Source organism: Typopeltis vanoorti, chromosome 15 (assembly GCF_054136105.1).
Source record: "Typopeltis vanoorti isolate ZY-2024b chromosome 15, IOZ_Tvanoo_1.0, whole genome shotgun sequence".
Lineage (NCBI taxonomy): Eukaryota > Metazoa > Arthropoda > Arachnida > Uropygi > Thelyphonidae > Typopeltis > Typopeltis vanoorti.
The window spans coordinates 24,283,627-24,296,140 of record NC_143563.1 but is presented as its reverse complement, the minus strand read 5'-3'; the positions used below and the strand labels follow the sequence as shown (position 1 = coordinate 24,296,140).

The 12,514-nt window shown below is 34.6% G+C and overlaps 1 protein-coding gene across 1 annotated transcript in view; it reads right to left on the bottom strand.

Moving 5' to 3' along the window:
- The window catches only part of LOC150098509 (ras GTPase-activating protein nGAP-like), a 298,140-nt gene that overhangs the window by 86,390 nt on the left and 199,236 nt on the right, over positions 1 to 12,514 (bottom strand). The window contains exon 5 of the mRNA XM_090405246.1: positions 5,932 to 6,029. Within this exon, the coding sequence (XP_090261372.1) occupies positions 5,932 to 6,029 (98 nt within the window). The remainder of the gene's footprint in view (positions 1 to 5,931; positions 6,030 to 12,514) is intronic.

Here is a 12,514-nt window from a genome sequence, read left to right as displayed (position 1 = left end):
ATATGGGAGCCTTATCTCTAGGACCAAACAGTGCACTGGCTTCACATTGGGCGGCAAAAAGTCGTGTAATCGTCTAAAGACATTCACAAACATCCATCCTGCAGTGGGACAAAAATGTTCATAGTGTCACTTTAATATTTTATGAAAACAACTAAGCTGTTTTCCTAAAAATTGTATAAAGTTCCAGGATTATTTTATATGCTAGTTGAATATTATCAAATTATTCGTAACCATTGCCACACAACACTGAAAAGTAGGTAAAAATAAATATTATTTAGGATTAGGAAATATTGCCTCTAGTTCGTGCACACTAAAGTCAGGACTTAAGAGTGCCGCCCTCCACACACTTTGAAATGAAACAGGAGTAAAATCTACTTTTATTTTATTATCGTAATTAAAGTGTGTGTTAGAAATTACTGCCGAGGCAAGTAAGGATATGGGGCCAGTATATTATAGTCTGGTTTCCTGTTTTGTGAAAAAGTTTCCAAAAAGAATAATCCTGCCACTTCAGTATGATAAGCAACTAAGATGGGAAAAAGAAAAATAAAGCAAAAATGTTTGTCACAGGATGTACTTTGCTAGAAGCTCCAGTATGTGGGCAATGTGTTGCTGTCACTTTAATCCAGCGTTTCTCAACCTTTTTTGGATCATGCCTCACCTCAACGTCTCAAAGATTTTGATGCCCCCCCCCGTAGCATAGTAGTCAGTCATATTCTGAAAAAGTACAGTATAATATAAACATGTACATTTTCTAATTGCCCCACGTTGAGAAACACTGCTTTAATCTAATGAAATTATAGAATGAAACGTAACAAGGCTACCAGGCAATAAACTTTTCAGCGCATGAAGATCGGTTGTCACTTCTGTAGTATTGAAATATTACTAAATAAATTCCGAAGTATAAGCAATTAAAGAGAATGTTAAACTCAACAATAATAAGCGCAACAAAACAAAACGAGAATTTTACAGGTTTCGAGGATTTAAATGCTAATTAAATCTCGAGCACGAGACGTATGACGTTATAAAACAAAGTGACAGAACCAGCGCGCGCCAGTTTTCTAACGTTTATATTAGGTTTACAATTTATGAGGCAACAAAGAGAAAAACTGAAGTGCAAATTCATAAATACAAATCCATTTTGCTACAATTTAATAAAGCCCTATAATTTACTAAATTAAATTACTGATTATATGTAATCCGATATATAAACTACCTACAGTCGGAAAAAGAACTTAGAGCTTTCTGTTGTTGAACTGCTATAAACAAACCTATCTGCGATCTAATTTGTAGCGATATTAACGTGGTGAACAACAAAAGATGGTTTTACAAAGCCACTGAAACTACTTGTGTCGTTTGCCATGGTAATAATTATTACACCGTAAATCTATAATCATTAGACGCTCATTCGATTTAGTTGTGCCAAAAAACTGGAAAACGACGAATATTACTTCAATTAAAAAACTCCATCATAAGATTAATGCAAAAAGCAGTAGAGACTTAATCTTAGTAGGAATATAATGGAGATATTTATTACAAAGACAATGCAGAACTATCGATCAAAAGAAACAATATTCCTAAGGGGTCACCAGAATAGATTTGTGGGGGAAAAAAAAAAATCACGGCATGGTTACAGAAACTACTGTTGTTACGATGTTTTCATTAATGATGGCATCGTAACTAAGATGTAGAGAACTGTTCTAATATCGACTATTTTTAGATCCCCCCCCCCGCAAGAATCGATGTTGGAATCATTAATAGTGGTTTTGGTTTTTATTATCGGACTTTGATAGGTTAGTAATAGTTTCTAAGGTGAGAAATACAATTTCATACTTCGATGTTCAAAACCCATTCTTTGGATTATATAAGAATAACCCAAATTTAAATACGTTGGTAAAATTCCATACGGTTGACAATGAGAAGGATCCCAATATGAATAGTGCAATCAAACATGAAATTGAATATGCTATATAAAAAATCCGCAAAAGCGCCGATGACAATGAAATTTTATCAATGCAGGGTACAAAATTTCAGATCTCGATAGACACGTGATAGTCCCATTGTGCGAAGCTTTGATGCAACCGCTTGGAATATTGCTCAAGTAATAGAGGATCCTATTAAAGAGGAATATTGATTTGCTAAGAGGGCACAAAAGCAACACGAGCAGGAACTGGAACAGGGTAATAATAAAGAGGTGCTAGGTTTGTAGACCGATTATTTTACGCACAAGGATTTTTCCGTGGGGGTATGATTACGCATGTGTAAGCTTATAAACCGAACGATACTTTTTTTTTTTTTTTTTTTTTTTTAATGAGGTCACTAGCGTAAAGGGATATTTAGCACCAGAAATAAATTGCCTTCAGTGTTAACTTGTGAAGAATCTAGACAGACTAAAGAGAAATCGAGATCTTTTTTTTTCTTACTGATCAATTAGATATAAAATTAGATTTATTTACAAATTATACACAGATCAGTAATATTAATTGTCAATAAGTAATAAGACGGCTCAAAGTATTTCCGGAGTATCAAACCATGGAATGTACAAATGTGCTCTAGGTTTACAACCTTCGGGCATGGGTTGTACACCTATAGCATATAAAAATCGTTAACCAATGCGCAACACTACACTGTCAAGTTTAGTGTTGCGCATATTTAGTGTTAAGCATACACAGTGTCTCTGAAACAATTCATCAAAAACTACTGATGTGCATTCTTATTTCCCTGGTTCTAGAGTAAACTATAGCGAAACACATATGCGCTGATAAGAAAAACACAAACAGATAAATGAAATAAAGTGGAAATATCAGTTCAAGTATATTAGCCAGACGCTGGCAGAATGACGGGACAAGCACCTTTTGATTGAAAAAGACCAGAGTTCTTTTTCAATCAAAAACTCAAAGACTGAACTCTGTGAGCAATCTTTATATAGACGTTTTCAATCGAAGGCGAGTTAGCTGATTTCGTACGGTGGCAGCAAGGATTTCTCTCCCCCTCTCTGAAATCTGAGTATTCTCCTTGGACCATGTGGAGGAATGGCCTCCCACGATAAGTCCTTGGACTCCACGGAAGTGTTATGCAATAATAATAATTACATCAAGACTATACATATGCTAAATAACAGCAGCGAGTGCAATATTTCAAGACAGTATCGATAGTTTGGTGAGAGAATACAAAATACAAAACTGATTACAAGCTATTGGGAAGTGAAATATCCATCGCGTAAAACTAATGAGAAATACTGATTTATAGTACACAAAGTAAAGAATTAAAGATAGCCAATTAGGGCTCGGAGCATGTCCGGAGATTTTAGAATTGCTTCTGAATCAAAGTAGTCTTATTTTCTTACGAATAATTAAGAACAATTTCGATTGTAGAAAATTTACTTATTTCGAATCTTCGGTATATTTGTGATATATAACTTTTCCCATATTATTATCATGACGAAAGAAAAAAAGGTATTGCTTTTAAAGATACTATGTACCAATGTCAGTACACACAATGCTCTTAAATATCTTATAACTGAACCAAATCTGGCCTAAGTGCAGGTTAGAGGTTAGTTTTTCTAGAATTATTGCTGAGGAAATGAGTTATCATCATATTACGCCTGTTCAACTGCTAGGTCATCAAGCTGAGTTGTTTGTAAATGGGAAGAAATGAGTTCCTTGGAAATAAACCCTTCAACAATCCTGTTTATACAAAGTAACGTTTACTGATATATTGAGAAGAAAAAAAAACAAAACAAAACAATACAACTTACTCGTTGCTTGACATTTTGCAAAGTAGTTTTCCAAAATTTTTCAGTAGCATTTATAAGTAGCTGCTATACGATGGATAGACACGTTTACGAAACAAACCGTATACCCGCGACTTCATCGGGACAACTCAAATGACAAACCATAGTCAAAAGGTATATTTATATTCGCAGTGGAAGTAGCACAAAAAACAAAAACGAGTGATAAAGTTGGAATTTCTATAAATGAATACGTTTTACCTTTATATTTGATTGGAAAGAAATAAATGGCAAAAGATCAAGAACAAAAATCGATAGAAATCAAAAGCGGATGTCTTGGAACTAGCTGATTGGTTGTTTAGTCAACAAATCTTTAAGCTTAGCTTTTAGGTTAGCTATTAAATTTAGATTGTTTACGAAAACAAAACTGTCGAGAAAATAACAACAATGGAGTTCTCGTTATGATAAGTATATCAAGATGTGGTCTCTTCTCCTATTATATTAGCGACATAACATTCCCCTGTTGCCATCTGTTAAGTACCGATTAGAGAAGGAGAAAGAATTAACCTACGTTGATATCAGTCGAAGATAGTACGAAAAGAAAACTACATAAACTGAAATCCTTGTTCTTTTTTTTAAAAAAAAATTTTTTATTTGTAATGCTTCTAATGATATATCCATCCAGAAACACGTTCCAAGTGCAACTAAATATGTACTTACAAAAAAAAAAAAAAAAAAAAAAAAAAAACGATTTGGTAACTCAATATATTTACTGTAAATTTAAGAATATTAAAAATCTCCGTATTTTGAGTTCCACAATGAACAGCTTTCCGAATCCTTATACATGATTTAAAAGACAACAAAATAATCCAACTATATAGCGAAAAGTCATTCAAATTTAGGTGCGATAAGATTTATCGCTTTTTTTTTTTTTTTTTTGAAAACGAAGGGGAGGGGGGGGAGAATAAAACAAACTTGGTACTTCCTTTAGACTTTGCTACTCTTGTCTTATTTCCTTCCATTCAAGCAAACAGTGATAGCAGGCATTGTGCAATGGGGGTTTTCCGCGACTTAAACATTTCTTTGTGTAGCAAACATTTACAAGTAGCGGATTATATTCCTTTTGCGGCCCTAGGCGCAATTTTGTCATAAGGCCCTGTAAAAGTGTTTTTTTTATATTAAAAAGACAATAAAACCTTAAATAATAACAAGGTTTTTTTATTTATAATAATTTATTTAATTTGTCTAGTTAGATTACAACTTACAATGTCACCTTTCGTGCTTTTAAATCTGCAAATTGATCAATATCAAAAATTAATATATCATTTTCTATAAACATTATAGATAAATCTTAAATGAGTCTGCCCTAAACTATTTCTTAAATATTTGTTTATTCTTTTTTAAGACCGAAAAAGAACGTTCGCCACTAGCATTGCTTATTGGTAAAAAAAAAAGACTGTCTTTACGTTTTTTTTTTTTTTTTTTTTTTTTTTTTTTAGAGGCATATTATCCTTTTGCTATGTAATTTTTGAGGTCTTAGGCGCGCGCCTATTGGTAATCCGCCACTGAGCTCCATTACAACAAAAATAAACACTTCCATTTCGACTAAACATAATTTTAATAATAATAAATTATTGTTTGTCCATCTGCCTACATGTACCACAAGAAAGCAGCTCTGAATCGACTGTGACGAAATTTGGGATCCTCTAAAATCGATCCACGAAAGATTGTAAACTACCTACATTATACCGTAGTTGAACTAAGGATTTATTTATTGCGTAATCCGAAAACCCTACTCTAAACATGGACATTTTTCAAGCCACTTCACGTCTCCACGGGCTAACCCAGGCCAATTTGGTTTTCACTGGAAAACTTTTTGCCAAAAATATCAAATTCTTTATATAAAATTATAGATATTTTATGATCTCAGCTGTTATGGATACAGGTTTCCATCGCAACAAACTAATAATAAATTTAAATTCTTAATACGTTCGGCTTGTATTCGCGACATTCAGAGTAAAATATTTTAAATTTAACTCAATGCTTAAATTTAAAGAAAATAATCAATCAACATCTTCAAAAAAAAAAACAATAAAATAAAATAATAAATTGGGAAAACCACGGAGAGGACCACCATCCATATTACAATTATTTATTTATTATTATTATTTTTTATTTTGTATATATATATCTACAGCACTTACCTGTCGCCATCTATTGTACATCGTTTCCTTTCTAGCTTAGTTACACTTTTGGTTCTTTTAAGTGGATTGCTTTTGAAGGATCTTTTGGAAAAGAAGTTCTAAAAGAAAAAGAAATAAACATATATAAACAATATGCATCCAAAATTAATTCGTAAAATTTACCTAAACACTATACCAGTATTTATACAATATGTAGTTCGTGAAAATTGAGGTAATTTCTCAATTTCACCGAAATATTACAATTAAGAAATCTGAATCCCCCCTCCCTTTTTTTTTTTTTGTTGTTGTTGGAAGCGTTCTATACGGAAAAGTTCAATAATTAAAGTATCAATTTCATCCTAAAACAGTGAAAGTATTTCTTTTTCTTATTAATATGCAAAAACTTGCACTATCAATTAAGAAAAACTATTCGGCATCTTTAATAATCTTAAAACACGCCAAAGTTCAAATTAATTCAAATTTTGGGTCAATCTCTCCCTAAATTTAAAGAAAACACTTTAATACCATTAAGTATAAAAGAGTTCTTTTGCAAAGTAGTATGTTGGCTTGCGCATAATAGCCAACCTCTTTGAGAGAGCTCTCTGCAACTATTGATTACTACTAACCAAACCGTTACTTATACCACACAATACTGAAGGATCGGTATTTCATTTATTTTAATTAAAACTGTCCCTAAATAGGAAATGTTAATATCGCAAAAATTTATAATCTACAATTAGAAGTAATTAAATAAAACAACTTCGCATAAAGCTTACCTCGTCATCAACTTCATCCAAAGAACAACACGAAAGGCTTAATTTAGAACTTGGTAAATGCATGAATATTCGATATTAGTTGCACGGACTAATAATAAGAACAGCACGTTATCCGTGGACATTCACTGAGGAACATATGACTTTGTGCTGGCAACACTATGGCAGCTTTTAGGTCAAAAGACTCAGTAAAGGATAAAGCATAGGATATAATAGATAAACAACTATAATCTGATTGATTATCATGTGTTTAGCGTGAGTGATGAGCTACTAAATATAATACTCGATATCGCGCTGACGTTTTTAAACTGTATGACCCTTTTGGTGTAGCTAATGTGATTCACCTGCTACGCAAGCAAATTCTTTTTCACCTTACGTAAATTAGCTTTTGAAACAAAACCCGAAGTTCAATTATAAATTCAGTACTTAATTTGTATGTATGTATATATATATATATATATATATATATATATATATAAACGCTAATAAGAATTTGTAAATAACTAACACTCACTAAATTTTAAGATTTGAACTATTATTATTATTTCAGTTAGGCGATTAAATTTAATATATTAAATATTTTAAATGCTTTAAGAGATGATGCCAATATTAAGCACTTTTCGTAGGAGGTGATGGTTAATTGTATCACTTTTTTAAAACGAATTTTGAGGGTCAAATGGCGTACAAAGCGCGAGCAGTGCCCTCTATGCATAACTAATCACTCAACAATGAAATAGCATGAGAAATGTCTAATTTACTTTTATTAGTTTTTGAACTACCGAACAAGTTTCTTTGAGCTATAAAATGCAGAAATATTTTCATAAATAGTTTACAAAGATGTCTTACGTATGTGATGTCACAACCTGAGTTATCTTGCTTTTTTTTTTTTTTTTTTTACCGTGCTTTAAATTATAAGAGGAAGCGATATTAATACGAAGTCTATTAATACTTATATACCTGGTTTAAAAATTGGATCGTTATAAAATGCTTCTTTCCCGATAAATTTAGTGTAGAAATCATTTATGCAATTAATAGTTAGTATCATATGTTTGTTAAAGACATATCAATTACGGATATTTTTCAAAGAAACCTGAATCGATTAAAAAAAAAAATGAACTGAAATTAGGCAATCAAATGTTACAAGAAGATAAAATTAGTTGCTAAGCAAGTGCCGAAGGTAAAATCACTTTACATACTTTCTGATAGAACGAGGCGCATGCGCTATACAGTAGTAGTCTGGATAATATTGGCGATAACGAAGATTATATATATATATATATATATATATATATATATATATTTTTTTTTTAACACAAAAAGGCAAATTGTAAACAACTATATCTCTGACATATTTCCATTTCTCCTGAATGAAATTACTTTTTTTTTCCCCTGATAAAATTGAAATGGAAAGAATGCGTCTTCGTAACTACATTATGTCAGAAATTAATATACCTAATGTTAGTATTATACCCTCTTCTGGGGAAGTGTTGCAGAAAAGTTCGAGATAAAGATCCAGTTATCATTTTTCTAAGGCATTTGACTTGATCTCCTGAACAAACTCGCATCCTATGATCTTATCTATATCTTGAAGTCATTAAGGGCAGATAACTTTGCACTCTCTTAACTGCTCTAAAGATGAAACAATTCAAGATCCTGTCTCCGTGTCCTTTCTTTCTCTCTGTGCATCAGTGATCCACTTTTACATTATACATCAGTCCACATAGGAGAAGAGATGCACTTCCAATTTCAAGATCCTAATTATCAGCCACTCGATGCAGGTTCTACCTTTGAGCAGCCTTCTAGATCTAGTTCTCAGACTATGGGTTACTGTGTCTGAGAAGGAAAATCCTTCCTCTTGTGCATGAGACTGGTTAACTCTCCTTCCACTAGAAAAGCCTTCGATTTTCTATAAATACTCCTCCCGTCATTGAACACATCGAACCATCTTTTCCAAATAAAGCAAATGTGGTGTCGACCTCACAACAGGTGGGATGATGGGAGGGGAATAACTAATAGACTTCAACCACTCTTGAAACCGGGGTGTGTGTGTGTGGGGGGGGGGGAATCCGCTCCATTTGATCATACCTTTTTGCCATCACTCGCATCCTCTATCAAACCTTAGGATAAGATAATTTAGGAACTTGTTCTAAAGAATGTACGTGGTACTTTGTAAAGTCACTTCTCATCCAGTCTCATTAAAATCATTTATCACCTAAACACATTTACGAACGTCTAGAAGAGAGTGGGATTCGAACCCACGTGCATGCAGGTTGGAGAAAGCAGACGCTATCCATTCAGCCATCAGGACAGCAAATTAACAAGTGATTAGCAATGTTGTATCTTAAAAGAACTGGTAATTCATTTTTACAGAACTAAAAAACAAAATGAGAAAATATATCTTACGTTACGTAAATATACTTCGATAAGAGTTAATATTCCAATCTTACTTGCTCATTAGTGGGTTATCAACATTTACGCGATATTAATGAGATAAGAAGATCTATTATGCTTTTAGTAAATAAAAAAAAGTAAAATTAAGTACCTCTATAAAATTAGAGAATTTATTTCCCAGGGATGATTTTGATATCTGGCTTTTTGATATCTTATTTTGATATATGTGGATAAGAGGATGGCTGTCCAGCAGCCATCCTCTTATCCACATAAAAAGTGTCTTATAAAATTTATAAGTAAATATTATAACTTGATAATATTGTTTTAAATTTTAAAATATTGGCCACCATTTTTAAACGAGTTTTAAAAATAGTACAAACACAATGTAAAGATTCATGAAATAATAGTTGAATTTAATGAGCAATTTGGGTTTCGCAAAGCTCAGAACATGGTGCAGCAAATTCACCGACTAACAGAACATATCACTCATGGTTTTAACTGGCACCTTCACACTGCTGCTGTGTTTTTGGATGTTGCCAAGGCCTTTGATAAGGTCTGGCATCAAGGTCTTATCTTCAAACTAATTGAAAACAATATCCCAATTAAACTAGTGAAACTCATATATTCATATATCAATCAAAGATACATGCAAGTAAAACTCAACGGAATTGTTTCTTCAAGGCGCAAAATTCTGGCGGGAGTACCTCAAGGTTCTCTTCTGGCCCCAATACTTTTCACAACTTACATGGCAGATATTCCTCTCAATCCAAGAACAACTACTACGGCCCTTTATGCCGACGATTCTAGCTAGATCACTCAGCCCTCGCCTAGCAATCACTAGACTCCAAGGAAGTATCAATGAGCTAGCAAACTGGTTCACCAACTGGAGGATTCAAGCGAACCCCCTCAAAAGCACAGCCATGTTGTTTTCAAGAAGAAAAATCTGCAATAAAGAAGACATCCTGCTCTCTGGTCAAAAGACCCCATGGCAATCAGAGACTAAATATCTTGGGGTATTAATGGATAAGAAACTCCTTTTCAACAAACACATCAATCTCATTTGCTCCAAATCTTCCAAAGTCATAGCTCAGCTCTACCCATTGATCAACCGCAAGAGCAAATTGAACCTACATAATAAATTGCTTCTTTACCGGATGGTAATACGTCCAGTCATTACTTACGCCTCACAAGCATGGAGTCACACTTCAAGATCAAACATTTAAAAATTACAGAGAATCCAAAATAAATGCCTTAGGATGATCCTGGATGCACCGTGGTTCGTCAAAAATTCACAGATTCACCGAGAAACCCGCACTCCATACATCTCCTCCCTTCTTCGTGATCTTGCAGAAAAATTCTTCGTGAAGTCAAGTTCACATTCAAATCCACTAATAGTGCAAGCTGTCAATTACAACGAGACTGATTACTACAAACACAAAAGACCGAAGGCTATTCTTCTCTCAACCGATCATAGCTAACACAACTGCCCTCAGAGGGCGAGCTTAATTGCTCACAAATCTCCCACTCCCAAACAACTCTCATTACAGATAAAGGGGAATATGAAAAGCACTAGTGCTTCACCCATCCTGTCAGTAATGTTATTGGTGGTATTGGTAATGTAGTAGAGAGAGTGAAAAGATGGTGGCTCGTGTGTTAGTGTTTCGTGTCCTGTATTATTGATGATGAACTGTGAATTTGATTGATATGTTTTTAGCGATTTATTTATGCTTATTTATTAGTAATAGTAGTTAATTGCTTGCTACCATAAACAATCACTTTATTTTCCATAGTGCTTTATCCAGGTAAGTCATTTGTAATTACAAGAGCGATACACTAGGCCTACTGCCGCTAGTATCGCCTTCGTTTCTTATAGTGACATTTTATTGCTGGTAGACACCTAAGAGTGTCTACGGGATTTGCTAGTGGACCCTCAAAAGTCCACAGGATTATCTTTACCTGCTCGGGGACACCTGAGAAATCTCTACTCGTTCTCCATCTGTGTCTTAACACATTTTAAAATATTGTAATGGCAAAACTTCTGAATGAGACCAAATTCGAGGAAGTATACATGGAATTCCTCAGACTAGGAAAGCTGCTGAGATAATTGGCCGGGAAAAGTGAAATTATATGACACGTTCCCCCCGAATGTGTCTCAGACGTTGTCACTGAAGATCATTTAGATTCGGTGCCTTCTATTCCTTCAGACTTTGTAGAAGTGCACGCATGCAAAAAGCAAAGAACGACAGAAGAACTGCACAATGACAATACTGAAATGGAACAGGATTCTCAGGGTGTTCGGACCGCTATTTCTCCCAAAGAAAAGGTGCCTCCGATCATCCTTAGAGAAAAGCAGAAGTGGGCAGCTTTAAGATCCACAATGTCCTATCTGCATATTGGCTTCATTAAGGCCAAAAACATGGATGAAGGCATAAAGATCCAGCCAGCAACAGTGACAAACTATAGAAGGTTGACCAAAGAAATGGACGACAGGGGCATCCAGTATCATACCTTTGCGCTTAGCTCCGAAAAAAATTAAAAGTCGTCCTTCGTGGTGTCTGAAGACATTGACACAGCAGAAATAGCTGCTGACCTAAATTCTCAGGATCTGCCTCCAGTCAAGGTCAGCAGAATGTACAAAGCAGACAAGACTCCCATGCCATTAGTCCTTGTTGAGATTCATAAAATATACAAGGATATCTACAACTTAAAAACAGTCTGGGGTCTCATCGTCACACCGGAACCACTCCGTAAAAGATCATCTTCTGGGCAGTGCCACAGGTGCCAGAAGTTTGGCCATGCCCAGAATCTATGCAGAGCGGAATATAGATGTTTACAATGTCGAGACAGTCACCCAACCAATACCTGCACAAAGCCGAGGACCACCTCGGCCAAATGTGCCAACTGCAGTGGTCCTCATCTTGCGAACTACAAAGGATGTACTCAGCACCCAAAGAACAGACGGATGGAGGCAATCAATCAGCCCTCCTCCTTCAGTACAAGAACACCAGAGGCCCAGACATCAAAACCGGAGACTCAGCAGTCACAGTCGGAGACCTCCAATAATAGACACACCCAAAAGCAAATAAGAAGTTATGCCGATGTGACCTGTACAATTAGACCAATTCCAGAACAAAATCAACCAACAGCACCTAAAAACCTAACAGCTGTTATTACGGCCTCACTAGCAAACATGCTACAAAATTTCAGCCTATCAAACCCTACTGAAACCTCCACTAAAAGATTTCTTCGTGAAACGCAGGTCATCCTCACAGCCCTCATAAATGAATAGTAACAAACTCATTCCAGCATCTCTTCAGATAGTTGCTTGGAACGCAAATGGCCTCAAAAACAAAATTATGGAACTCCGAGATTTCACATATAGGTATCAACCAGATGTTATTTTAATCAGTGAAACTCATTTAAGACCCTCAGACTACAAT